Source organism: Cnephaeus nilssonii (genome assembly GCF_951640355.1).
Source record: "Cnephaeus nilssonii genome assembly, chromosome: 14".
NCBI lineage: Eukaryota > Metazoa > Chordata > Mammalia > Chiroptera > Vespertilionidae > Cnephaeus > Cnephaeus nilssonii.
In genome coordinates this window covers 1,376,091-1,402,521 of record NC_137085.1, presented here as the reverse complement: position 1 = coordinate 1,402,521, position 26,431 = coordinate 1,376,091, and the positions used below count along the sequence as shown (strand labels likewise).

At 70.4% G+C, this 26,431-nt stretch overlaps 2 protein-coding genes across 2 annotated transcripts; one reads left to right on the top strand and one right to left on the bottom strand.

The window, feature by feature from the left end:
• Positions 1 to 5,994: 5,994 nt before the first annotated feature.
• On the top strand, positions 5,995 to 17,760 carry AGPAT2 (1-acylglycerol-3-phosphate O-acyltransferase 2). The gene is made up of 6 exons (XM_079790242.1): positions 5,995 to 6,316; positions 13,927 to 14,060; positions 14,488 to 14,663; positions 15,161 to 15,256; positions 16,200 to 16,272; positions 17,021 to 17,760. Exons 1-6 carry the CDS (start codon positions 6,135 to 6,137, stop codon positions 17,194 to 17,196), a joined length of 837 nt encoding a protein of 278 aa, XP_079646368.1. The 5' UTR covers positions 5,995 to 6,134; the 3' UTR covers positions 17,197 to 17,760.
• Positions 17,761 to 18,317: 557 nt separating this feature from the next.
• Positions 18,318 to 24,959, bottom strand: EGFL7 (EGF like domain multiple 7). The gene is given in 11 exon segments (XM_079790243.1): positions 18,318 to 18,487; positions 18,673 to 18,835; positions 19,328 to 19,392; positions 19,878 to 19,906; positions 19,908 to 19,968; positions 19,971 to 20,036; positions 20,146 to 20,241; positions 20,387 to 20,502; positions 21,513 to 21,629; positions 21,734 to 21,855; positions 24,866 to 24,959. Coding segments are annotated over 10 exon segments (816 nt in total). The 5' UTR covers positions 21,814 to 21,855; positions 24,866 to 24,959; the 3' UTR covers positions 18,318 to 18,464.
• Between the last annotated feature and the right edge of the window lie 1,472 nt (positions 24,960 to 26,431).

Below are 26,431 nucleotides of genomic sequence, written 5' to 3'. Positions count from 1 at the left end.
TCCACCTTTGCTATATATATCCTCTCTAATAAAATGGTAATATGCAAATTAACCATCACTCCGCTACATAAGCCACACCCACCAGCCAAGCCACACCCACCAGCCAATCAGGGTGAGTATGCAAATTAACCCCAATCCAAGATGGCTACAGCCACAGAGAGCAAGGTTTCCCAGGTAACAGAGTAAGCCAAGCTTTCCATAGCCGTTGCAGGCCTAAGCCTCCACTCAAGCTACAAAGTTTCAATTATAGAAGGTAAACAAATTCAAACAAATGGCGGCAGAATGGAGCTTGAGAGAGCAGGCCAGGGTTGCCGGCGGCAACAGGGGAAGCAAAGCTTTCCGCACACCCTGGCCTGGCTCACCCGCTTAAGGCTACAAAGTTTCAATTGTAGAAGGTGAATTAACTGCCACAGAAATGGCTGCCGGAGCCCCAGGCTTGGCTCTGCTCCAGGCTACAAAGTTTCAATTGTAGAAGGAAAATAAATTCCAGATACCAGGGCCTCCACTTGGGTTGCCAGGGGGTGTGACCGGCCTGCAAACCACCACAGGCCCCTCGCTCAGGCCGCCCCACACCCCAAGGGAACCCCCACCCTTATCTGTGACACCATTCAGGGCAAACCAGCTGGCCCCCACCCGTGCACCAGGCCTCTATCTTATCTAATAAAAGAGTAATATACAGATTGATCATCACTGCAACACACAATATAGCTGCCCCCATGTGGTCAAAGATCCTGATCCAATGTGGACACAAGATGGCCACTACAAGATGGCCAGCAGGAGAGGGCAGTTGGGAGGCACCCGGCCTGCAAGGGAGGGCAGTTGAGAGGGACCAGGCCTGCAAGGGAGGGCAGTTGGAAGTGATCAACCCTGCAGGAGAGGGCAGTTAGGGGTGGCCAGGCTGGCAGAGGGGGGAAGTTGGGGGCAAACAGGCTGGCAGGGGAGCAGTTAAGCATCAACCAGGCTGGCAGCAGAGTGGTTAGGGGGTGATCAGGCTGGCAGGCAGAAGCGGTTAGGGGCAATCAGGAAGGCAGGCAGGCAAGCAGTTGGGAGCCAGCAGTCCTGGATTGTGAGAGGGATGTCCGACTGCCCGTTTAGGCCCGATCCCACCAGGATCGGGCCTAAACGGGCAGTCGGACATCCCTCCAGGAGTCCCAGATTGGAGAGGGTACAGGCTGGGCTGAGGGACAACCCCCCGCCATGCACGAATTTCGTGCACCGGGCTTCTAGTATATATATAAAGAAACATCAATGATGAGAGGGAATCATTGATCGGCTCTCTCCTGCACCCCCCACACTGGGGGATCGAGCCCACAGCCCGGGAATCGAACCGTGACCACCTGGTTCATAGGTTGATGCTCAACCACTGAGCCACACCGGCTGGGCCAAATAAACTCTTATTGGACTTCTCTTCAGGTCTGGATGTGTCTCACGTCACCAGCTGGCTCGCAGCAGGAAGGGCGACCCCGGGAAGGCCTGTGTGGGACCCCGGGTACCCCCAGGCGTGTGGCTCTGGGACTGAGGACACAGTGCTGCCAAGGAGACCCCGGGAAGTGAGGTCCGGGGCCCACGGTGCGGGCCTGGCCTCCCCGAGTCCCTTCTTCCCACGTGGCCAGGAGCCGGCAGCCCGGGGGGCGGGGGGCTCGCGGCCACAGGTGGGCAGGACTCAGGCCCCGTCCCTGCAGAGCCCAGCGCCCGGCCTCCCACCTTCCGCCTCGTCTCACCCAGAGGGGACATTGCTCCCTAGATTGGCGAGTCTGGGCCCCCAGACTGGGTTTGCCGGGGGTGACGCCATGGGCAGTGCCCAGGGGAAGGACGTCCTGCCGGCCACAGTCCTGGTGGGGACAGCAGGCAGCTCAGAGCTCTCCAGGGCAGCGAGCGAATTCGGGTGGGGGCGTGAAGGAGGCTGGTCAGCCCAGAGCCCCCCTCCCCAGGGTCAGAGGCAGGTTGCGGCCTTCGGAGTGGACAGGACACCCCAGCCCTGGGGCGTGTTGCCCGCCTGCCCAGTGGCGAGAGGCAGGACAGCAGGGCGCGGGCACCTCTGAGGCCCCTTGGCCCAGAGAGGCGGCCCCTCGGCCAGCAGCCCACACCAGGGGCGTGGGGCAGGCAGAGGCCCGGCTGCGCCTGGGGCTGGCCGGGGAGCCCTGGGCAGCTGACTGGTCCGGACGCCAACTGGACCAGGGGTGAGGTGGCCGAGGGCAGCCAGCCTGGGGCAGAGCTGGGACGGCGGGCACCTCACACACAGCCTGTCCCCGTCACCTCGCCAGGCCCCTGAGAGCCTGCCGCTGTCCCTTGGCACAGATAGGGAAACTGAGGCCCAGAGGGAAGGGCTGGGCTGAGATCCCCGGGCGGGGGGTGGGGGGCGGCTGGGCAGGGCCCTGGGTCTGGTGCTGGGCGCTTAGGCCCTCACCTCAGTCTTTCCGCCCTCCCCGCCCCCCATCCTGCCGGCCAGGGACCTCGGGGGGCCCCTCAACCTCCTGGGCCGCTCTGTTCCTTCCTGTTCCTTCCTGGCTGTGGGGGCTGGGCGGGGCCATCTCTGAGGACCCATCTGAGGCTGGGGTGCCCGCCAGCGTCAGAGCAGGATGCTGGGGGCCATGATGGCCAGGCTCTGGGGCCTCACCGGCCTCTGCCCAGCCTGGGGGCCAGCCGTGCGACCGCACTCCCAGGGGGTCTGCCCCCGGCCCCCGAGCTGGGCCGCATGCTCCCAGCCGCGTGCCCGCCAACACCCTCCTGCCTCCCTGGGGAGCGTGTGGCCCCAGCCCCTGGGCGGCCTCGCCTCATCCATCTTTAAACGCAACGCGAGCCCGTGGAAGGTTCACCGGCGCTTTATTTACAGGCGGCGGAGGGCTCCCCCCAGGAGCTGGCCCCCAGGCCTCTCCCCCGCCGCCCCCCTGCCCCCTTCAGCCTCCAGGCCCGGCTCCCTCCAGCCTTCACCCGGAGGTGAGCCTCCTAGAGGCCCAGAGGCAGCAGGGACTCCCCCAGCCATCTGATCGGCTGCTTCCCAGCCCGCTCCCCTCCTGGCCTCCGTCCCGGCCTCGCTTTCTCATGCACAGCGAGAGGCAGTCGGGCGTGGCCTTGTGGGGGGTGGGGTGGGACGGGGGACAGGGGACGGGGACTCCTCTCATCCCAGCGAGGAGGAAACTGGGGCTCAGGTGCGGGCGGGTACCCGGGAGGCTGAAGGAGGTCAGGGACTTCAAAGGCTGGGCACCCGGCCCTGCCCCTGAGGCCACGTGGCAGGCGGGAGGTCACACATCGCTTCTAGGAATGGGGAGCCTCCGCCCCTCCCTCCAGACCCCAACTAACCCCACGGCCCGCCCCGGCCCCCAGGAGGCGGCGTGTGGACAGGCGGTGGCCTGCTCAGCCCCCGGCCAATCCCCGCGCAGAGCCCTGTGCCCACGTCCCCTCCCCTGGGCCTCGGGCTCCCCAGGGCCGGGGAGGTGGTGCTAGCCCAGCCTGGGTTGTGTCACCTGATGCCCTGCCTGGCGGGTTCCCAGCAAATGCCCAGGAGGCTCTCAGCTGATGTCCGGCGGGGGGGTGGGGTGGCGCTGACTCAGCCCCCAGCCCATCCGCAGCTTCCTGAGTGGTCGGACGGACGGACGGTGCGCCCCTGCCCAGGGTGGTGGGAGGGAAGTGAGCAGAGCCCATGCCAGGCCCTGCTCAGCTGAGCGCCACGGAGGTTAGAGATGCCGTCTCTCAGCCTCTCCCCCGGCCCCCAGGCTTCTAGAAACAGGGCGTGTGCCCGCCCCGAACGGAGCATCGCGGTCAAAGACTGAATATTGTTTCAGGCCCGCAACCCCCTCCGCGCCTCCCCCAGGCCCAGGCCTCGCCCCCCTTCTTGTCGGAGGGAAAGTGGACGTTTTCTTTCCACACGTCCCCGGGGAGGATGGAACTGGGGAAGGAGGTGGCGTTGGGCAACGGCCTCTCACCCGTCTGAGGAGGCAGCGGCCTGTCAGAACCGCCGCCCGGGGCGCGCCAGGTCGCCGCTTGCCCAGGGCCAGGAAGTCTTCCAGGGCAGTGGGCGCGGGACGCAGCGATGGCGTCAGCTTCCTCCCGTCCCTTCCTGACTGGTGACTGTCAGCGCTGGGAGCCCCGGCTTCCGATCCGTAAAATGGGGGCGCCCTGGCTCCGGAGGGGCATTTAGTGAGCACCTACTGTGTGCCAGGCATCGCTGGTTCTCAGCGCTGGTCATACACCAGCGAACAGAACACAGGTCCCCATGGGGTGGCCCCCCCGTGGAGGGGGGACAGCAAGCCCCCCCCCCCACATGTGCAACTAGGATCTAGAAGTGCTGGGGAGCGGGGGAGGCGGGCACAGGCAGGGAGGGGTGATGGGAAGGTGGTGAGCCGGGCAGCGCAGCCCTTTGGGGGTTGGTGAGGCCTGGTCCCCCATCCCGGACTGACCCTGAGGTGCCGCTCCCGCTCCTGCGAGAAGCCTGCCTGGCCGCCCACACTCTGGCCCTGCCGGGCTCCCCGCAGAACCACTGGCTGCAGGGCGCTGACCCCCCCCCCGCCCCCCCAACGTCGCTCCAGCACTGCCGGCTGCCCAGGGGCAGCCAGTCCTCCCGGGGTCCTCCGGGCTCCCCCCGGGGGGCGGCAGTATCGCCTCGGCAGTGGAAAGAGAGACAAGCAGTCTCTTTATTTTTTTGCTTTTTTTTTTTTTTAAAGAATTCTTCATTGTTGAAAGTAGTACATATGTCCCCTCCCCCCACCCCCCCTCCAGCCCGCCCGGCCCTCCCCACCCCGGTCTGTGGCCACAGGGCGCACACATATGGGCACAGGGTCCTTTACCGTTGATTATCTCCCTCCCCACTGGCCCATGCGCCCACGTCTCCGATCCACTCCTCGTCCGTTTATTTTGTTCCTTAGATTCCACACGTGAGTGTGATCATGTGATGCTTGTCTTCCTCTGACTGATTCCAACAAGTGGTGTCTCTGAGCGGATACAGAACCACGGCCCGAGGCCCGCTGGCCGCTGGGAGGCTCACTGCCAAGCGCCCGCAGGTGCCGAGCAGGCCCCGCCCCTCGCCCGGAACAGCTGCCACCTGTGAGCGCCCCAGCCCCGCAGGAGCCGCACCTGCCAGGCCAGAGTCCCGCTCAGGAAGGGGGGGGTGTCTCAGTGAGTCATCTCAGCCACAGGTCACCCCGGCCTTTGAAAGAAGGAAGGGGCGGGTGCAGAGCCAGCGCCCCCGGAGGTGGGCACGTCCGAACCCCCGCAAACGCAGGACCAGCCCCGCAGGTGGACAGGACCTGGGGGCGGGGGGCGACGTGGTCTCAAAGCTCCAATCTGCTCTCCGAGGCCGTGGCCGCCGCCGCCGCCCGGCTCACCGCTCCGTCCTCACGCCCGCTGGCCGGCGGCCGAGCTGTGGACACAGTCGCCTGATATTTGCCACTGGCCCGGCCCCAGGAGCAGCGGGTGACACTGTTCCTGGCACCCAGTGCTGGCACCCTCGCCCCGCCCGGAAACACGCCCCATTCCAGCTGCTCCCCCTCCTAAATGGGGGGCGCCCCCCAGCACCCTTAGGGGAGGTCGCCCAAAGGCCGGCTGGGTCTCCCTGAAACTGCTCGAGGGGACCTGCGGGGCAGGCTGCCGTCCAGAGCGCGGTCCACCGGCCTATTGGTGCGGCCGCCTCCGGGGCCTTGGGAGCTGTGGTCGGGGCGCGGGGGCGACGGTGGCCGAGGGCGGCCGGGCCCTGGGGGCCGGGGCACCGGGACAGGCGGGGAGGCCCGGCTGTGGGGGGCGGTGCCAGAGTCCAGCCAGCCGGCGGCCAGGACGCCGGGGCTGGGCGGGGGAGACGCGCGCCCGGGGCTAGGTGACCCGGCGGCGGGAAGGGGGCGTGGCGCGGGGCGGGCCGGTGACTCGGGGCCCGGCGGGGGCGGGGCCGGGCCCGGGGGCCGGCGTTGGAGGGGGAGCCGCGGGCGGGCGCGCCGCACCTAGGCGCTCTCCTCTCCCCACCCCGCGCCGCCCCGCCCCTCGGTCCTCGCAATAAGGGGCGCGGGCGGGGCGGGGACCGGGGCCAGCCGCCGGCAGCCAGGAGTCGGCTTCGCGCCCGCGGCCGCAGCTCAGGCGGGGAGCCCGAGGCGGGGAGCCCGAGGCCAGGCCGTCGGGGCCCCGAGGGCGCCGCGGAGCGCGCACCCGCCATGGAGCTCTGGCCGTGGCTGACGGCGGCGCTGCTGCTGCTGCTGCTGCTGGTGCAGCTGAGCCGCACGGCCCGGTTCTACGCCAGCGTCAGCCTGTACTGCGCCCTCTGCTTCTCCGTCTCCATCGTGGCCGCCGCCGTCTGTCTGCTGCGCCACGGCGGCCGGACGGTGGAGAACATGAGGCAAGGGGGCCGGGCCGGGCGGGGGCGCCGGCGGGCGGGGCGGGCGGGAGCGCCGGGCCGCGCGGCTTCCGCTTCCCCAACTTTCTTCTCCCCTTTCCCTCCTTCCTGCCCCGCCCGCGCCTCTCCGGGCTCTGGGCGCGCGCGAGGGGAGACGGCGGCTCGGGAGGCGGCCGCGGAGGGCGGGGTCCCCGGACCTGGCGTCACAATGTCCCCGCGTCCTTGCCGGGCGGCCCGGCCGGGGAGCCGGCGCTGACGGCTCTAAACGGGTCCCGGCCTCCGGCGCCGCCGCGTCCTGCGCCCGGCCGAGGGCGTGCGGGGTGCGGGGTGCGGGGTCGGGGTGCCGGGCGGAGGGTGGCGCAGCTGCTTTGCGAGAGGAAAGGGCCCGGGCCACGCGGGGAAACCGAGGCCGGGACGGCGCCACACCGCCCCCTGCTGGGCCGTGCGCGCCGGGGCACCCGACGTCCCTCCTTCACCCCTTCTCCCGCCCACCTGGCACCTGGTCCCCGGCGCCCTCTGCCCTGGAAGGTGGGGGGGGGGGGGGCAGGGTTGGCCCTTGGGGTCCAGCCTCAGTCCGGGGAAGGAAGGGGTGGCGGCTGGAATTTTCCTCCGGGAGCCGCCCGGGCCCCAGGAGCGGCGTTGGGGCGAGGGCAGGGCGTGGAGGGGCCTCTGGCAGGCCGACCGAAGGCCTCTCCGGGTCAAAGGCTGGGGCGGGGCTGCAGAGAGGGGCTTCCTCTTGCCCTTTCACCCCATTTCTTTTTCTTTTCAATTAGCAATAAACGCGCCGGCCTCGGACAAACCTCATTGGCTACGATGCTGCCCCTGGGCAGAGCTCACCCATTTCTGGAGCGGCACTGCCGTGGCTGACATCGCGCTGTGGGTTTTGCAATCGCCTCCTGGCTGTGACCTTGTGTGGGGACACTGGCCGTGCCCCCCACCACCCAGTGGCCACAGGGCAGTGGGTGAGGGGTCCTGGCCGCGGCCGTCTCTGTCCTTGTCCCGGGCAGGCCCGTGCGCCAGGACCAGCCCTCGCTGCATGGGTCCCAGGCCCCTCTTCAGGGGTTAGAGACTGATAGGGGGCTCCAAGTGGGGGTGCTCAGTGAGACTGTGCCCCCCGCCCCATGACCCAGGCAATCTTAGGGAGCGGCCCAGGGAGCCAGGCCCGGGAGGCCCGTCAGCCGCAGTCTTCCCAGGCAAGTGTCCTCTGGGCGGGCCGGGAACAGCAGGTCCCGTGCCGGCCCGGCCACCCAGGGTGCTGCCCCAGGCTCCTTAGAGGCTCCCAGCTGTCTCCGCCCCCGACGGCTGGGCCTGGAGGTCAGGAGGTCAGGAGGGGTGCTGGGTCCAGGGCGCTGGCCTGTCTGGTTCAGAGGCAGAGGGGGCCCTGGGGTGCAGGGGGGCTGTGCTCAGAGTTGGTTTCCAGCAAGAGTGACGGCAGGTCCTGGAGGTGACCCGCCCCCTCCCCCTCCCCCGCCCCTCCCCCTCCCCCTCCCCCTCCCCCCGCCGTGTCATCGGTGGCCTCTTGCTAGTGGCTCCCTTGTCTGTTAAAAGGCCCCACTGGCACTGTCAAGAGGAACCTGACTTCAGAGCTGCTTTCCCGGGTCAAGAGGTCAAGTCCAAAGTTTCTGAGCGGTGGTTGGGCCTGGCGGGCCCTCAGCGCCACCCTGGCCGGCCTTGGCCTAGGCTGCCTGGGCGGGCTCTCCGCAGCCCCAGCCCCACGTGGGCCCCCCGCCTCCCCCGAGGTTCTGTGCAGCGGGGTGTCCTCCTCGGGACCCTGGGGGCCCTGATGGTGCTTGGCGGGAGCCCCCTGCCCCTCCCTCCCCCGGGAGAAGGTGGGCCTGGGGGCCCGGAACCCACAGCCTGTACCCCAGACCCCACAGGGCGGGTCGCAGTGGTGACTCCCAGCCACGGGGGCGCGGGACTGTGCACCTGAGTTTGCAGAGGGGTGTGCTGTGAGGCTGAGAGATGAGGAGGTGCTGGGTCGCTCTAGGGGCTGGGCCAGGCCCAGGAGGAGGAGGTGGAGGTGTGTGTGTGGGGGCTGAGCCTCAGGTTCCTCCGCTCCTCTCGGTTCTGAGTCCCCGGGTGCCGCTCTCTCCAACCCCACCCTTACTGTGCTCACTGCCCCCCAACGGCCATGTCCGGAGCCCCACTGTGTGCTCTGCATGGGCACCCCGGGCGGCCGCTGCTGTTTAGCCTTGAGTTCTGAGGTGCTGGGAGCAGTGACGGGGCTGAGACCAAGGGCCCCTCGGGCTGGGGGTGCCTGTGCACAGCCGCCTCCCTTGTCCTGGGAGACAGGTGTCCTGTCGCACCCATTTGACAGAGAAGAAGGTGAAGGCCAGGGAAGCCGTGTGGTGGGGTCGGGTTCAGCGGAGGGTCAGGGAACCCCAAGAGCGGCTTACCCAGAGTTCACTCAGGCACCACAGGAGCCCCAGCGGGCGGCCTGGCCAGGCAGCTCGCAGCTCCTCTGCCCGCTGTTCCCAGGGTCCCGCGGGCCACCACAGGCCCTGAGGACCGAACCACATGCTCTGCGGCCATCCTGCGGCCAGGAGCTGGGCCATGGCACTGAGCTGCAGAGAGGAGGCGGTGCGGGGCTAGGCCTGCGTAGGCTGTGCCCACGCAGAGCATCGAGGAGGGGGCTTGTCGATGCTGCTCCGGGTTTGACCTCCGAATGGCCAGCCCCCGAGCCCGTGCTGCCGGGGCCTGTGTGGCCCTGGGCGGGGGGGGGGGGGGGAGGGGGGTGTGTGTGCCTGGCCTCGAGGGGACGGCCACCCTCGCTCTGCTGGGACCAGCTCTCCTCTGGGCCTGGGGGCCGGAGCTCCCAGCAGCCCCCGAGACCCCGAGATGCTCCTCAACGCGGGCGGGAGGGCTTCCCGGATTCCCCTCTGCACACCCCCTCTCAGCACCTGGGCCTCTGCACCCCCACACAGCCCGGTTCTTGTCCCTTCCTGGTGCCCCAGCTCACATGACACTTGTTGGAAAACACCCCAACTCTGGCAGGTGGCTTTGCTGGGGCCTCCCGTGCCCTGAGCAGATCTGGGGCTCCTGGGGGGGCTGCCCCCACCCCATCCCTAGCTCTGGGGGCTGGCTGAGGGCAGGCACACCATGGCCAAAACCGCTAAGGCCGAGGGCAAAGGTCACAGGTAGTCTGGCTTGGCCTTGAACTGCCTCCCAGCCACCTGAGTGGGGGGGGGGGCGGCCGTGGGGGCGGATCTGCTCCCATTCCCTTTGGGCTCTTTTCTGCCCGGGGCATTGTCCGTGTCTGGGAGCGCCCAGGCCCCCCTTGTCCCGGGGACCCCGGCCTCGGCGAGCTCAGCCCCTCTGTCTACGCACTGAGGGAGGTCAAGGGCACTGCCCGGGTTCCCGGCTGGTGAGAAGGGTCTGTCTGACCACGAGCTCGCGAGGGCCCAGCCGTCCTTGGCCGGGCGCACCTGTCCCGGGAGGCTGCGGCGCGGCCCGCTCTGGGTCCCGCGGGCCCAGCTGGTGAGAAGGGTCATGGCGCCCGTCTGCGGGGCAGCAGCGGCTCCTGAAAACCAGGAAGGGGCCTCGAGGAGCCACTGCCCCCCAGGCCGTTGGGAAGAGCCTGCTCTGGGGGCCGCCTGCCCTGCCCGGGGAGCCCACCCCAGTCACCCCGGGGCAGTGCTTCTAGAAGGAACGCTGTGCTGGGCACCCTACCCCTCTCCTGGGCGCTTGGTCTTCAGGCGACCTTGGCTTCACCCCTGTGGCCTCCCTTGGGGCACAGGGTCATGGTGTTGGGGGCTGGGGGGTGTGTGGAGGGACGGGGCCATGTCCCAGTCCGGCACGCAGGAAGAGGCTCCGGGGGGGGGGTGGGCGGGGGCAGCCTAGATCCGTGGTCGGCAAACTGCGGCTCGCGAGCCACATGCGGCTCTTTGGCCCCTTGAGTGTGGCTCTTCCACAAAATACCAGGGCCTGGGCGAGTCTATTTTGAAGAAGTGGCGTTAGAAGAAGTTTAAGTTTAAAAAATGTGGCTCTCAAAAGAAATGTCAATCGTTGTCCTGTTGATATTTGGCTCTGGTGACTAATGAGTTTGCCGACCACGGCCTAAATGACAGGTTGGTTGAGGTTCCCGCTAGGAGAGTGGCAGAGCCCCCCCGCCTTGCTGCTGGGGGTTCGGGGGCCTCGGAGGAGCGCGTGGAGTCTTGCAGTTGGGAACTGGACCCCTTGCCGTCCCTGAGCCGCTGCCCCACCCCCTGGTTAAGAGGTGGGTTCTGTCCCGTCCTGGCTTCCCTGCTGTGTGACCGTGGGCAGTCACTTCACTGCTGAGCCTCAACTTTCCCATCTGCAGGGTGGGTATGGTGAGGATGTGGGCCTTGTGGGTTACTGTCAGAGCAAATGAGGCTTCGGGGGAGCCCTGGGCACACAGCAGGGGTTCTGCAGAGCTCAGCGAGGGGCTGCCCCCCACCTGGCTCCCTCTGCCCGGGGCCCGGCGGCTCAGGGTGGGCATTCAGAAATGTCTGCTGTTAAAATGACAGCACGTCCCTCCCCACGTGTCCACAGGGAACCGTGGACGCGGGGGACACGGGAGGGGGAGGAGCGGGCACCCACGTGATGTGGCGTGGAGAAGGGCTCGTCCCGAGGACGCCGCGCCTTTCCCCCTCGGCTCCCGGAGGCCAGCTGGGCGGCTCCGTAGCTGTGAGAGTGCCGTTCCCGGGACTGTCGAGGGCTGCTGCCCGGAGCCCGGCCCCCGCAGCTCCCGGCCGCCCCGCTGTCTGTCCCCCCTGAGCCTCCGGTCCTGGGAGCGCCACCCGGCTGGGCAGAGAGGCTGGGGGGCAGGCGTAGAGGCTGGGAGGCAGGCGTAGAGGCTGGGGGGCAGGTGTAGAGGCTGGGGGGGCGGGCGTAGAGGCTGGGGGGGCGGGCGTAGAGGCTGGGGGGCAGGTGTAGAGGCTGGGGGGCAGGTGTAGAGGCTGGGGGGCAGACTGAGAGGCTGGGGGGCAGACTGAGAGGCTGGGGGGCAGGCGTAGAGGCTGGGGGGCAGGCGTAGAGGCTGGGGGGCAGGCGTAGAGGCTGGGGGGCAGGTGTAGAGGCTGGGGGCAGACTGAGAGTCTGGGGGGCAGACTGAGAGGCTGGGGGGCAGGCGTAGCGGCTGGGGGGCAGGCGTAGAGGCTGGGGGGCAGGCGTAGAGGCTGGGGGGCAGGTGTAGAGGCTGGGGGGCAGACTGAGCGGCTGGGGGTGTGTGTAGAGGGTGGGGGCAGGCGGAGCGGACCTCCGTCCCCGCTGAGGGAGGCTGATACAAAGCATCTTCCCTGGTTCAAAACTTGAGTAGACGCAGATACAAGAGGGAAATGGGAAGTCCTGGGGAGCGGTGGTGGGCTGGCGGCAGAACGAAGGGAGGACCGAATGTGTGAGTGTGTTTCCCACAATCTTTTAAAAAGAAAAACCAAAGCAGCTGGGCGATCCCACCACCAAGGGCGCCGTCCTTGCCCGAGGCCTGAGGGTTTGCGTGCAGGAGCCGGGGAGCCGCCCTGGGAAGCCAGAGGGTCGCAGGCGGGAGCCCGCTGTGAGCAGATGCAGAGCTGCCGTCACTTCCTGGCGCAGGGGCTGCGAAATGGACCCTCGTGACGGTCACACCCCCCCTCCCCTCCCGGGACAGGGGTTCCAGATCCCCTAATCTAGACCACACGGGTGTGCCGCCCTCCCGCCCGCGCTGACAGCCTTCCTGCGAGCAGAGGGGGGACCTGAGGGCGTCCGCGGTGCCGCCAGCCCCCCCCCTCCCCCCCGGCTTCTGCTGCGCCCAGCTCGGCCAGCGTCTCCCCAGGCCATCCCCAACCCCACGCCGCCTGCCACCTCTTCTCTGTGCCAGTCGAGGGTGAGAGGCGCTCTTGTTTTGACTGGCACGTCTTCCCGGTGAGACGGGGCTTTCCCATGTGTGTGGGACATTTACGTGTTTGTTTTGTTAAAATATGTTTTTATTGATTTTAGAGGAAGGGAGAGGGAGAGGGAGAGAGACATCAATGAGGAGAGAGAATCACTCATCAGCTGCCTCCTGCATACACACCCTGGCCCCCCATTGGGGATTGAACCCTCAACCCAGGCGTGTGCCCTGACCGGGCATCGGGCTGTGACCTCCTGGTTCATAGGTTGATGCTCAGCCACTGAGCACGCGGGCTGGGCATTTACGTTTTCTCTGTGAACTGCCTGTTGGTTCTCCCCCCTGCGCCCCCCCCCCCCCCCCCCGGGCCTCACGGAGACCCGAGACGCTGCCTTTTGCGGGTGAGAAGACGAGGGCCCCGGTGCCCAGGCCTGCAGCTCTCCCCGTGGGGCCTGTGGCAGGTCCGGGCTGAGCCGCTGAGGCTGCAGCTGGGGAGGAAGGCCCGGGCTGGGCTGACCGCCGCGCCTTCCCTGAGCCTCAGTTTCCCCATCTGCAGCATCAGACAATGAGACGTGCCCGCTGTCCCCAGCGGTTGGGGGTCTGTCAGACTCAGGAGGCCCCTCCTGTGACCCCGCTCCGATGAGGCCCCAGGAGGAGCCAGATCCACAGACAGGAAGCGGGCAGTGGGTGCGGGGCTGGGAAGGGTGGGTGGGTGTTTACTGGGGACGGCGTCCGTTTGGGAAGCTGGCAAGTCCTGGAGAGGATGAGGGTGGTGGGGCCGCACCTGGGTACAGCGGGCAGTCCCTCCTTCCCGCAGGACCGGAGCCGCGGGTGCGGGCACAGGGGTGCTCAGGGAGAAGTGGGACGGGTGGGAGAACTCCGCCCTGCAGGGACCCGCCGCGCAGCGAGCTCACCCTGGGCTGTCATCGAGGGCTGCCCCCTGCAGGCACCTGTCCCTCCAGGTGTGAGCACCGCGGAGCAAGGCGCAAGGCTGCCCGCCCTGCGCGCCCACACTCAGCCCGCCGCCCAGACAGCTCCGGGGCGGCTGGGGCGTGAAAGGCACGGGTGCCCCGTGCACACCCAGTCACGGCCATCAGGTGCTGCTGGGACGAGGCCCCTAAGCCCCGGTGGGGCAGCCGGGAGGGGCACGGCATCGACTCCACAGCTTTCTCTCCCCGTGACCGTGACCGTGACCATGACCGTGACACGGTGAGGCCACCTTCCCGCCGTCTTCTCTGGGAAGGACCTGGCGCTGCTCCGAGGCTGGCACGGCGTGAGGGGCGGAGCCTGGGCCTCCCGTGGACTCAGAAGTAGCTTTAGCTGCTCACGCGCTCCCCACTCGGCGCCAGCGCTCACTTCCGGGTGTGGCACTCTTAGGGGGGCCTGTCACCTCCCCGACGGGTCGCGGCCCCTGGAGGGTGTGGGTGTGCGGCCCGGCCTCGAGGCGCGCAGGGACCTCTCGGGGTGGGTGACATGGCTGAGAACCACACCCAGCCTGTCTGTGGGGCTCGGGCCCTGCAGCCCCCCTCCAGCGGGCAAGGGGTGCAGGCTGAGGGCTGGGCGGCTCCTGGGATGCAGACGGGGGAGCAGGGCACCCCTCTTCGCTGGGCATCTGCCCCCAGAGGCTGGCTCCCTCCTGTCTGGTCGCGATGGCGGGAGGCAGGGCAGCCTCCGTGGCCCCCTGGAGGGAAAGGCCGCGAGAGCGAGGGGGGTCCCCGCGTGTCTCCTGTACCCCACCCAGCGGCCCTCCGCTCACTGGCACCGTCTCCCCTCTCCCCTCTCCCCTCAGCATCATCAGCTGGTTCGTCCGGACCTTCAAGTACCTGTTCGGCCTCCGCTTCGACGTGAAGGGTCGCGAGCGGCTGTGGGAGGACCGGCCCTGCGTCATCGTGTCCAACCACCAGAGCATCCTGGACATGATGGGTGGGCGCCGGGCTGGCGGGCATGATGGGTGGGCGCCGGGCTGGCGGGCATGATGGGTGGGCGCCGGGCTGGCGGGGCATGATGGGTGGGCGCCGGGCTGGCGGGCCTGGTCCCTCGGGGAGGTGGGGGCGGAGGCGGGCCCAGAGGAGCTGCAGGTGAGGGGGCCTGCGCCTCCCTCCAGCCACAGGCCTCCCACTGGGGAACGGACCGCGGGCCACAGGCGCCACGGGGCCCTCCTCTCCGACCGCGGGTGCTCTGTCCACACCCCCTTTCCGGGCAGGAACCGGCTCAGGGGCTGGATGACCTCCCTCGTGGCCGGCGGGCGGGCGGGCGGGCGGGCAGGCGGGACTCCAGGCGAGCCTGTGGGGGGTCCGGGGGTGGCGGCCCCAGGCGCTGAACCCCTCCTCCCCCGCTGACCACGCGACAGGCCTCATGGAGATCCTGCCCCCGCGCTGCGTGCAGATCGCCAAGCGGGAGCTGCTGTTCACGGGCCCCGTGGGCCTGATCATGTACCTGGGCGGCGTCTTCTTCATCAACCGGCAGCGCTCGAGCACCGCCATGAGCGTGATGGCCGACGTGGGCGCGCTCATGCTCCGGGACAACGTGAGTGGGGCCGGGCCTGGGTCGCGGGGGGCGTCGGCTCCGGGCGGGACGGGGCGGGTGTCAGAGCAGCCGCTCAGGCCGCTCACTCCCTTGGGCATAAAAACCACATCGGCAGCCCCGGCCGGCGGGGCTCAGGGGTTATGCGTCGACCTGTGAACCAGGAGGTCAGGGTTCGATTCCCGGTGGTCAGGGCACAGGCCCGGGCTGCAGGCTCGATCCCCAGTGTGGGGCGTGCAGGAGGCAGCCGATCCATGATTCTCTCTCATCGTTGATGTTTCTCTCCCTCCCTCTCCCTTCCTCTCTGACATCAATAAGAATTATTAAAAACAAATAAACAAACAAAACCCCACGTCATCGGTGCCTGTCTGCACATTGCACGCCGGAAGGCAGGGAGCAGGCTGCGCTGTGAGGGGTCCCCACCAAGCCGCGGGCTCCACAGGAGGGGAGGGCACGGCCTCCCCACCCCCCACCCCACAGCCCCTCCTCTCTCCCCGCAGCTCAAAGTGTGGATCTACCCCGAGGGCACGCGCAACGACAACGGGGACCTGCTGCCGTTTAAGAAAGGCGCCTTCTACCTGGCGGTCCAGGCCCAGGTGCGCAGGGGACGCCCTCCCGGGGCAGCGGGGTGGGGGGGGGTGGGGGGCGCTGGGCCTGGGTGACTGCAGGTTAGGTGGGAGCCTCTGGCTCTCGGGGACCCTCCTCCTGGGCGGGGGCAGGGCCTCAGCACCCTCCACCCCCGGGCCTGCCAACCCCCTCCCGCCAGCTAATGCCATGGGGTGCGGACGCTGGCAGGTGGGTGATGTCACTTCCCTTAGCTGGTGGCGTGGGGGAGGGGTGGTGGGAAAGGGGGTGGTGCTGGGACAGGGGCAGCCACAGCCACAGCCTCGGCCTCGGCCTCGGCGGCCAGGGGACGGGCATCATTTCCTGTCGTCGCCCTCCACCTCCCCTCCGGGGCCTGCTAGACTGGCTGCCTGGGTTCCCAGCCCCCTCCCCCCCTCCACCGCCCAGATCTCTGCCGGTGCCCAGTGCCCGGGGAGAGGTTAGGGCTCTCCAACCGCAGGGTTAATGATTAGCCCAGGCGCCATTTCCGCCGCTGCAGGCCCCAGTGCTTTCCAGGAGCACCAGCCGGCCCTGCCCCCACCCCTGCTGGTGCTGCCCCCCGCCTTCCCGGGATCGGGGGGGAGTTGGGGAGGGTGGTCAGGGCCCTGCCCCCCTAGGAAATCTTAGGACCCAGTGGGGGACACAGATCTGAATCGGGTGGACATGTGCCAACCTAGGAAGGCTTCCCGGAGGCGGCGGCACGTGGGTGAAGGAGTTCAGAATGAGTTTATGGCACTCGGGGCCGCTCAGCCCAGACAGCGTGTCCCAGGCCTGGGGTTCAGCGTGTGGCAGGGCTGAGGCGGGTCAGAGTACGTGCCTGCCAGCCATGGGTGCTGTGGGCAACCCCCGGGCGAGGTGGCAAGGCAGGCGCCCGGGAGCTCGCCCTGGGGGAGGGGGGTCCGGCCCTTCTCAGGAGGCTCGTCTCCCTGCGCACAGGTGCCCGTCGTCCCCGTGGTGTACTCCAGCTTCTCCTCCTTCTACAACCCCAGGACGAAGCTCTTCACCTCAGGTAGCGCCCGCGCATGCGGCCTGTGCCTGCCGCGCCGGCCCCGCACAGAATACAGGTCCCCCTGCCGGGGTGGCTGTCGGCCAGACCCGCCGCGCAGTGGCCACTGGGGGCGGGGGAGGGATGGGGGGAGAGGTAGGGGGCGGAGTCTAGGGTCTTGGCAGGGCCTGAGGTGAGTGGTCGTGGGCCATGTCCCAGGGAGGGAACGGAGGCTCCCAGCAGGTGGGTGGGTCCCAAGTTCACACACAGGCCCAGGCTATGCACGCAGCTCGGGGCTCAGGGTGGGCAGCTCCGGGCGGAGGGGGCTTCCGAGCCAGGCCCCACCCCCAGGGCAGCAGCCTCCCAGGCACCCCCACGCCACGGGCCTCAGAGCCGGGGCCTCTGCCCTTCCCTGCAGACCCTGCACCTGGTCCCCGTGGGAAGGTGTGAAGGGCAGCGGGCGGCCCCCGAGGATGGCAGTGGAGCGTGGGTGGCTGCCGGGGAGGGGCACAGGCACCCTCGGGGGGCGGGGCTCGGGGCCCGGGTGGTGCCGAGAGGGGGGCACACTTGCCCACACCCCGGTGAGCGCTCAGGAGCCAGGGCGACCGGGTCAGTTATTGTAGCTGCAAACCAGCCACGACGGGGGTCGCAGGGCCGAGCGGCAGGGGCGGGTTCAGCTGGCGCTGGGCCGCGGAGAGGCCGCCGCGGGGATCCAGGGCCGCAGGGACGGTGCCCCCCGCCCCCAGGCCGCTGACGCCAGCGCCGCCCACAGGCACCATCAAGGTGGAGGTCCTGGACGCCATCCCCACCAGCGGCCTCACGGCCGACGACGTCCCCGCGCTCATGGACACCTGCCACCACGCCATGCGCACCGCCTTCCTGCGCCTGTCCAAGCCCCGCCAGGAGAACGGGGCCGCCTCGGAGCCGGCCGCCCAGCCGGCCCAGTGACCGCGCCTGCAGCCAGGCGGACCCTGGGGGCAGAGAACCGACAGAGGCCCGGCCCCGCCCCGCCCCGGCCGCCGAGCATCCTCTCCCGTGTCCCGGGCCCGCGGCTCGCGCTTTCCTTCGGCCTCCGGTCCAGGCTGCTGACGCCCCTGCAGGGGCCGCCCGGCCTCCCCCAACGCCGAGGGCAGGGCCCCAACACAGGGCCTGCGTGGACTCCCCCGCCTGCATCAGGCTGAGGCGAGGCGGCCGCGGGGCGCGAATACTGAATCAGAACTGCACGTGGCTTTTTCGTTGTGCTTAATCCTCCCCCAGGATTTTCTTTCCATTGATTTTCAGAGAGTGGAAGGGAGGGGGAGTGACAGAGAGACACGGCGACTGGTTGCCTCCCACACGCCCCTGACCCCCACACGCCCCCCGACCCGGGCTGCGAGTTGAGCCTGTAACGGAGGTGCCTGCCCTTGACTGGGACCCGAACCTGGGGCTCTTCCGTCTGAGGGCGGCACGCTGACCACTGAACCACCAGCCGGGGCGCACAGGGCTGTTTTTATAAATGGACTCTTGCAAGTGCCTGGTGAGCTGTGGTCACTCAGAGGGTGGGCAGGGCTGCCTCGGGGCCACAGGATGGCTCAGCCGGCGGCGCACGGGGTCTTCCGGGCCGCAGGCCTCCTCCCCGGGGCCCGGGGCCAGAGCCTTCCAACCCCCCGACTTCCCAGGGCTGGGCCACAGTTGAAGGGGGCAGCGGCGCGCCCCGAGGCCTGGCAGGCACTGGGCAGGAGGCGGAAGATTGCTCACTGGCCACTGGCGAGGGGTGGGCCACCTTGTCACCAGCAGGAAGCGTCTCTGGCCTGTGTCACTTCCCAGAAGCCACTGCTCCAGCCCCTTTTGGAGGGGGACCAAGACCCCCCCCAGGTGGGCCCAGTGGGCTGGAGCCCCTCCCTGCCCCGTGGCCACACCCTTCCCTCCCAGAGGCCAGCACGCGCCCGCCCCCCACAATCCAGCCCCCCACAATCCATCCACGGACACGGCAGCTCTTCAAGTCTCATTTTATTCTGACAAAGGTCAGGGTGGGGCTCCCCAGCTAACACGCGGCCGGGTCAGTGGCCCCAGGGCCCCAGGCTCTGCCGCACTCCCCTGGGCACGGGCCTGCTGGGTGCAGGGGCTGAATTCACGCAGGACCCCTCGGCCCGCCCTGCCCCGTCCTTCCGTGAGGAGAGGTGGGGCGTCCTCCCAGGAGAGGGGGGCAGTGCAGAGCTGGGGAGGAGGCGGGCCTGTCACAGCTCCTTCTTGCAGGAACCTGTGGGGGAGGGGTGGGGGCTGAGGTCAGAGGTCACTGCTCCCACCACCTGCCAGGCCAGCCCGATGTGCCCCCGCCCTTGGCCTGTGGGCACGGACTGGCCCCGCTGAGGGCAGCTCAGGCTCCCGGGGGCTGTGGGTGGGGAGGAGGCGGGGGCCGGGCGGGGGGGGGGCTCAGGCACTCACAGGACCCCAGCTGCTCCTCCAGGAAGGACACCTGCTCGCTCAGGGAGTCGATGCGGTCCAGCTGCTGGAAGGAGTGGGCCAGGAAGCGGCCGGGGTCCCGGAGCCCGTGGTCCAGCGCCCGCGAGGCCAGGCTGTGCAGGGGCTCCAGCACCAGCTGCAGCTTCTGGGGGCCGGCGGGGGCCGGGGTCAGGGCGGGTGGCCTGGGCCGGCCCCTCACCCGCTCTGGCCCACAGGCGTTAGGGAACTGCTCTGCCCACCGAGGGCGCTGCTGGCCCGGCCCCAGCCGCAGGTCTAGCTGCAGGGCCCCGGGCGTCCACCAGAGGGAGCGCCGGCGCCGGGAGAGCCCGAGGCCCGTGGCACAGCCGGGCCGGGTCCCTGAGGACGGGAGCACCTCAGGGGTGTCGGCCGAAGGCCCTGTGGGAGGGCCCACAGGACACTGCCCCCCAGGGACAAAGGCGGGGTGAGCAGGACCTGGGTTCAGGTTCTCTGTGGCCGAGGGATGGGGCCGAGCTCTCAGCCCCGCCTGTGGGGACCCAGTCCTCTCCCGTTGCCCCGCCCGGCATGGAACCCAGGCCCAGGGGCCCCCTGGGCCGTCCGTATCGGGGACCCTCCCCACTGAACACAACCGACAGACCACGGGGCTGCCCAGCCTCACCTGCTCCAGCACGTCCACCCGCATCCGCAGCCTCTGCACCTCCTCCTGCACCGCCCCGTGCGCTCCTGGGGGGACGAGGCAGCTGAGGCGGGGCCCTGCCCAGGAGCGGTGAGCCCCTCCCCTCGTCTGGGCTCCCACTGTCCCCCGGGACCGGCCTGGAGGTCTGGGGGTGCCCTGGGCAGACGTAGCCCCACCCGCCGGCCCCTGGGTGCGGGTCCCCGCCGTGCTGAGGGGTCCCCGCCGCGCCGACGGGTCCCGCTGAGTCCGTGCCGCGCTCTCGGTGCCGGGCTGCCGACGGCGCATTATTACTCACGGTACGAGTTTGAAGTGTCACAGCGCGTACCAAAAGTAATAATGTCCCGTCGCCAGCGAGGTGCGGTCTCCGGGCGGCGGCGGGGACACGGGCCGGCGGGCCATCCTCTTCTCCGGCTGAGACGCCCCCCGCAGCCCTCCCCCAGAGCCCAGGGAACCGGCCGCCAGCCCTCCCCCAGGACGAGCCCCTCTGCCCGGCCCCCCAGTGCAGCAGCAGTGGGGCATGTGGGGGATTTACCTCGGGTGGGGTTCGGGGCCACCCGGGGGCCCTCTCCTGGGCAGGCAGAGCACCCTGCCCGCAGAGCGGCTGTGCCCCTCCCAACACGGCCCCAGTAGCTCCCCGCCGTGCTGACACACCGCCGGGCACGGCCCCCTGCGGCGCTGCCCTCACCCACGTCTGCGGGAGGGGGTCCGGCAGGGGCCCTGAGCCTGGAGGTCTGGGGGGTGGGGTCCAGGCAGACCCGGCAGAGGCCACCCCAGGGCCCTCCCCGGGGCACCAGCCTCACCTGTCTGACAGCTGCCTCCCTGCCACCCGGCCGGGCAGTGGCAGCGTCCCGGCTGGACACAGCTCCCTCCGTTCTGGCACGGCGGCTGGCATATTGCTGGGGGCGGGGGGGGCTGTCACTCACTCAGGAGAGGCCCCCGGGCCCCGGGGAGGGAGGGGCAGGGGCAGGGGTGCCGTGCAGCAAAGAGGCGGGGGCTCGGGGTTGGAGAGGAGAGGAGGCGGGGCCGGGGCCAGGGTCTCACCTGCTCCGCAGGCCCCGGGGAGCCCGCGGGTCCTCTTCCAGCCCGGACAGCAGGCGTAGCGCGGCCTGGCGGGCGCCGGCCCGGGGCTGCGGCGGTAGGCAGTCTTGTAGATGGTTCTGGGGGGCGGGGGGAGGGCGGGGAGGCAGCTCAGAGGGGCCCGACCCTCACGGGGCGGCCTCACCGGCGGCTGCCAGGGCTCCGGGGCTCAGGCCAGGCTTCCCCCAGGCCCTGCCTTCCTGGTCTGAGCCTCCAGAAGCCACACCAACCGTCTCCCCGAGTGGACAAGGCCACCGCTGGGTCCCCAGAGCGGCTCCTCCCCAGGGACAGCGGTGAGGGTCACCGCACAGCCATGTCCCGCCCCGTGCTGGGGGGCTGAGCGGGACTCGGGCGGCAGGAAGCCGCTGTGCCTGGCACAGGGCGGGGCGTCCCCGATTGCAGGGGGGGATGAGGCCCCGAGCGGAGGGTTGCCGGGTCAGTGCAGAACCCCCTGGGCTCCCCGATTTGCTGAGGGTGCTCCCTGCCCCAGTGCGGCCCAAACCGCCGCGCGGGAACCTCTGAGCAAGGCCTGGAGCGGGGCTGTGAGTACAGAGCCCCCGGCACCCAGGCCCGGCCGGCAGCTGGGGGAGGACCGAGCCGCGTCCAGGGACCAGGACTCCCCTCACTGGGCTCAGGGCCCCGGGACTCAGAGACCCGACAGCACATGAGATATTTAAGGCGCATCTTCAACGCCAAGAACGGGGACGCGTGCCCCTCGCCGGCCAGAGGCGCAGGGAGGCCGGGGGGGGGGGGGCGGGGGGGGACAGATACGCCCTCCAGGGGTGACCACGGGAGCCCTGAGGGCAGGACCTGGTCAGCGGAGGCGGCATCACCCCGGGGACAGAACCTGAAGCCAGTGTGCCCGGGGGGTGGGGTGGGATGAACACCCCAACATGGAGGGAGGCACACAGGTTGGGGACCCCGCTAACAACGAGGGGGGGAGAAGAGCGAGGCCCCACGGTCAGGCAGGTCAGTCCGCCACCGGCTCCGCGTGGCCTCGGGGAGTCCTTCTGCTGCCCTGGCCCCCTTCCCGCCTCGGGGTGCACTGCCCTCCCCGGTCCCGGCGCACGCGCGGCGGGCGGGCACTCACCGGTACGTGCTGCAGACCCGGTGCCCGCCGCAGGTTGTGAGGAAGGGCTGGTACACGCGCTGCATGAAGGACTCGGTCACGGGGCCCTGGGGAACCCCAACAGCACACACCCGGCGGCTGGAAGGGGGGCGGTGAGTCAGCCGGGGGCTCTCAGAGCCGGGACCTCCCAGCTCTGGGACCCCAAGGACCTGGGGAGGGGGCTGCCCAGGGAGGGTGCTCACCCGGGCCTGTAGACCAGCTCCGTGCCGCCCGCCGCCAGCACCAGGGCCCACAGCAGCAGCAGCTCCCGGCAGCCCCCCATGGCCCGCGCCTGCAGGCGGGACGGCCTTCTCCTCGGGGTGGCCTGCAGCACAAGCAGCGCCCTGAGTCCCGGGCAGACTCCCCAACACCCAGGCTCCTGGGGGGGGGGTCCCTCCCCGCCACACACAGCCCCCGGACCCACAGGTGACGCTGCAGCCGGAAGCCAGCGCCCTCGCTCGGGGCCGGCGGCACCTGGCCCTGCAGGCCTCGGGCTGGTGGACCGGGAGGATCGAGGCTCCGGGACAGGGCGCTGAGGCAGGTGGGCGCCCCGCCCCGCCCCGCAGGGTTCAGCTTCCTTGCCATGGCAGGGCAGGGGGGCACCTGCACCCCAATCTCAGCCCGCAGATGGGGGTTAGTGGGCAGAGCTGGACCCCAGCCCAGCTGGCCTGGGCCTCCTGGCCTCAGCGTCCCCTGCGGGGAATCGGCCACGGGCAGCGTGGGAGTCTGCCCCGGGGGTGGGCACTGGGCACGCAGATGTTCTGGCCTCAGAGGGGGGAGGGGCTGCACTTAGGGGGACTCGTACGCTGGGGATACCAGTCCGGAGTACTGGGGATACCAGTCCCAGACAGCGCCCCGGGCACCCGGGCCGGGCACTGAAGCAACCCCCCATGCCAGTGAAGGCCATGGAGCTCCTGTTGGGGACGGGAGCCAGGAGGCCGGGCGTGGACTCCTGGGAAGGTGAGAAGCCGGCCCGGAATTAATGGTCTGCAACTGGCCGGGGGCCTGGAGGGCGCTCTGCACACTCGGGGGCAGGGAGGGGCTCTGCATCTGTGCAGCCAGGGCCTGGGGGGCCGGGGAGCTCCTGGCTCCGCTGGTCCGGGTGCCCCCCGAGGCCCCAAGGGCCAGAGTCCCCCTGCCCCTCGCTGCCCTGGCCCTGCAGGCCCCCAGCGGAAAGGCCCAGAAAGAAGCTGCTGTGCGTGCGTGTGCGTGTGTGTGTGCATGTGTGTGTGCGTATGTGTGTGCGTGTGTGTGTGCGTATGTGTGTGCGTGTGTGTGTGTGTGTGTGCGTGTGTGTGCGTGCGCACGTGTGTGTGTGTGTGTGTGTGTGTGTGTGGAGTCAGTCAGGTGGCCCCTTCTCCAGCTGTTTCCGCAAGGACACCCCTGGGGTCTGGGCCCCCCTGGCTGTGCGGTCAGTCCCGTAGACGGTGACCACGTGAGCAGCTACCAGCCGCCCCGCCCACCAGCGGGCTGTGAGGGGGGGGGTGCCCTGTTCCTCCGCTGGCCACTCAGCTGGGAGCTCGCTGCTCACTCTTGCCCACCCGGGCGGAAAGGCAGCTGGGGAGGGTCCCTCGGTACCCCCTCTTCTCTGTGGCCAGGGGCGGGGCAGCGGAGGCGTCCGGACTTAGTTTGGGGGCAGCAGGGGTTCTCGGAGTGGCTGGGCAGGGCTGTGAGGGGGCAGGCTGGTGGGGAGCAGGCCGGGAAGGCGGCGGTGGCTGGGCAGGGCAGGGCCGTGCCAGGGTTCGAGAGACCCTGTGCTCCTCTCCCCGCCGAGCAGACAGCTACCCCCCTTCCAGCTGGTGAGCGAGGGGCGGTTTTAGGAAACAGTTTTTGAAAGTCATGCCTGCCCTGGGCCAGAGGAAGCGAGGGCTGCCGGGTCTGTGCTGGGCGGGCAGAATCTCATTCCCCTTCGGGGTGCAGCCCTGCTGGGCCGCAGGCAGGGCGGGGGGGTGGGGCCGAGCCTCCAGGTCCCTAAGTGTCCTGTCCCCCCAGTGTCAGCCCTGCCCACCGCCTGCCCGTCTGCCTGGAGCCCCCACCGGGAAGGGAGGCGGGGGCTGCGGAGGGAGAGGCCTGGCCCCCCGCAGGGAGATGGTCCTGGGTCGCCCCTGGCCCCGGAGGGGCGCTCGGCATGTCAGGGTCCGAGGGAGGCGGAGGAGACCAGACGGACCCACTGGGGATGCGCCTCTCCGCCGCCGTCCCACGCCTCCTCCTCCCGGTGCCGGCTTCGCGGCGGGTGGGGGTGACAGTGGAGTGACACCCCCCGCCTGGGCTTGGGGTGCGGGGCCAGGGAGGCCCCGGTGGGGGATGAGGGCTGCGGCGCCCCCGACCCCTCCCCGCGAGCCCAGCCCGGCGCCGTCACCAGCAGGGGGCGCGCGTTCCCGCGGCCGCTGGGCCCATTCTGCAGACCCGGCGCGGGCCGGGGCAGGGGTGTCAGCGCCCGGCGCCCCCCGCCCGCTCCCCTCTCGGCTCCCCGCCGCCGCCCGCCTCGCCCCGCAGCGTCGCGCGCGGCCATGTCCCCGACCTCCCTTCCCCCGCCCAAGCGGCGAGCGCCCCCGGCCCCCGGCGCTCCCCGCGGCCCCCCGCGCACCCCGGCCCGGCGCCCCGCTCCGTCCGCACTCACCGCCCGGTCCGGGCGCGCACGCGCCGCCGCCGCCGCCGCCACTGCGCCGAGGGGCCCGCCCCGCCCCGGCCCCGCCCCACCTGGCCCGCCCGGCCCCGCCCCGGGTGCGCTCCGTGCCCCCGCCGGCCCCATTGCGCAGATGGGGAAACTGAGGCCTCGCAGCGCCGGTGCCCCCGCCAGGCAGTGAGTCAGCTGGAACCCAGCGCCGCTGTCCCTCCCGGGGACCCGCGGGGCTGAGACGCTGGTCAGGCACCTGGAGGCCGCGTGGGGCCACACTGGCCACTGGCTCCCCCCCGGGCTGAGCGCCCACCCCAGGTCACGGCTGGGTCCCCGTGACCCCGAGCTTCAGCCCCTGCAGGGTGCCGAGTCAGCACCCCTTTGTTCCGGACACTCGGGCCACCTGAGTGCCTCCCAGTCCCCGGGAGCTCCCCCAAACCCCCTGCCACCTCTGGGGACTCCGGGGGGGGGGGGGGGGCGGGTCCCCTCTCCTTGGCTCCGTTTCCGCATTTGCCAGAGTGGCCAGGAGCAGGCATGCCCACGGGGGACAGCGCCACACAGCTGGCACCAGGCAGGGCGCCTCCCTGGGGACTGGGATGGCTTTGGTCACGCCTGCCCCTCAGCCCCGCGCCCTGTCCCCGGTCAGCTGAGGGTGTAAGGCACCCCAGGCTCAGCCCGCCCCCGTGCGCCCAGAGCCCGGGCTCGCTGTGGGACTCACCTGGAGAAGGGGGCTCCGTCATGCCCCGGACGCTGGTGGCGGCTGCTCTCCCGCGTGACGGGGGCCACCCGGGCCGCGCCTGTCCTGGGGTCTGCGGGGCGGACACAGTGTGGGTGAGCGCTCAGCCTTGGTCACCCCGAAGGGGGACAGGGGTCAGCTCAGAAGCCGCTGTGGGACCTCCGCCCCCACCCCGTGGTGGCCCCAGCTGAACGGGACTCCCAGATCTGCGGCCAGTCCCGTAACAGCGACCCTGGAGGCCGACAGGGGTTCCCGTCTGTGGAATGGGCCGTTGGCTCCTGCCCTAGGCCCCGGGATGGAAGGAAGCTCTCTGCGAAGCCCGGTGAGGTGAGGGTCCAGCCGGCTCCCCGGGAGGGAGGGGCGTCCTGTGGAGCCAGCAGCGGGGGACGCCTGGCTCGGGCCTCCTTCGGTGCCTGGGAGCTGACGGGAGGCGGGGAACCCAGATCGCTGGACAGGAGTCCCCAGAAAGAGGCCTCTCCTTCCTGCCCCTCAGGGGCCACGGCCTTGGACCGGGGGGGGGGGGGGGGGGCTAACACCCCTGTTGCTGGGAGCCCTACTCTGGGCCTTGGGTCTCCTCGCCCCAAACCCACTCAGGGTGGCCCTCGTCCAGCCACAGGCAGGAAAGGGTTAAGAGCTAGACCTAGGCGGCCTGTCCCCTGCCCCCATCCTGTCCCTGAAGCCGCGGTCACTTGACCCTGTGACCTCCTGCCTGAGCAGAAGGGCCGCCCGGAGCTGGGTCAGCTCTTCCTCTCGGCCTCGCCTCCCGCTTCCCCATCTGGAGCACGGGCGGCCCTCAGCCCGTCAGACGGCGGTGGGGACGCCAGGCTGCCGGCGCCAGGGCCCAGCTCGGGCTTTGGGTGGGACTTGGGCCGCTCTGGGTGGGGCAGAGAGGGGGAAACCAGGGCCTCCCCTGGGGCCCAAGGTGGGCAGACAGAGTGCCCGCACCCCACGGCACCAGGCCAGGCCAGGGGGCTCCGTGCCCCCCACGTGCACACCTCACCCCGGCTGCAGGTTTGGCTTTGGGGTTCCCGTCCTCCCCCCGCGAGTGCTCGCCCACCCTTGGGGTCTGAGGAGGGGTGAGGCGAGCGGGGCTTCTCTGGAAGGCAGGGTGCGGCCAGGAGGGCAGCCGGCTGCCCCCACCTGCTCCTCCGGGGCCACCCACCCGTGGGCGCCCTTCGCCGGGCGCCCGAGTGTCCTCTGTGCCGTGGGGACGGCACCACAGGGAGGACAAGGAGACAGCACCGGAGAGCGGAGTCGGGGCGCAGCGAGCTCAGCCCCAGGTGCGGGGCCCGGGGGGCCTCAGGGTGCTCACCCCACTGCCCGCTTCCTGCCCCTCCAGGGCCGCTCCTGCCATACCTGACGCTGCCCAGGCCCCCGCTGGGCCACGGCCACCGCCGCCGCCGCCGCGGGCCCGGGGTGGACCCTAGCCCTTGCCGGCCGCCCCGCGGCACCTGCTGAGGCCGCCCGCGGGCCCGCCCGCCGCAGCCGCCCTCCCGGCCGTGCATGCTGGACAGCGGCTGGGGCCCGAGGCGCCTCCCGGCGAGGAAG

Excerpts from the sequence above, each read along its gene's own strand:
- AGPAT2 (XM_079790242.1), top strand. The coding sequence starts at position 6,135 with ATGGAGCTCTGGCCGTGGCTGACGGCGGCGCTGCTGCTGCTGCTGCTG. Across the intron at positions 15,257-16,199 it reads ACCTGGCGGTCCAGGCCCAG|GTGCCCGTCGTCCCCGTGGT; the intron begins GTGCGCAGGGGA and ends CCCTGCGCACAG. Across the intron at positions 16,273-17,020 it reads GACGAAGCTCTTCACCTCAG|GCACCATCAAGGTGGAGGTC; the intron begins GTAGCGCCCGCG and ends CGCCGCCCACAG.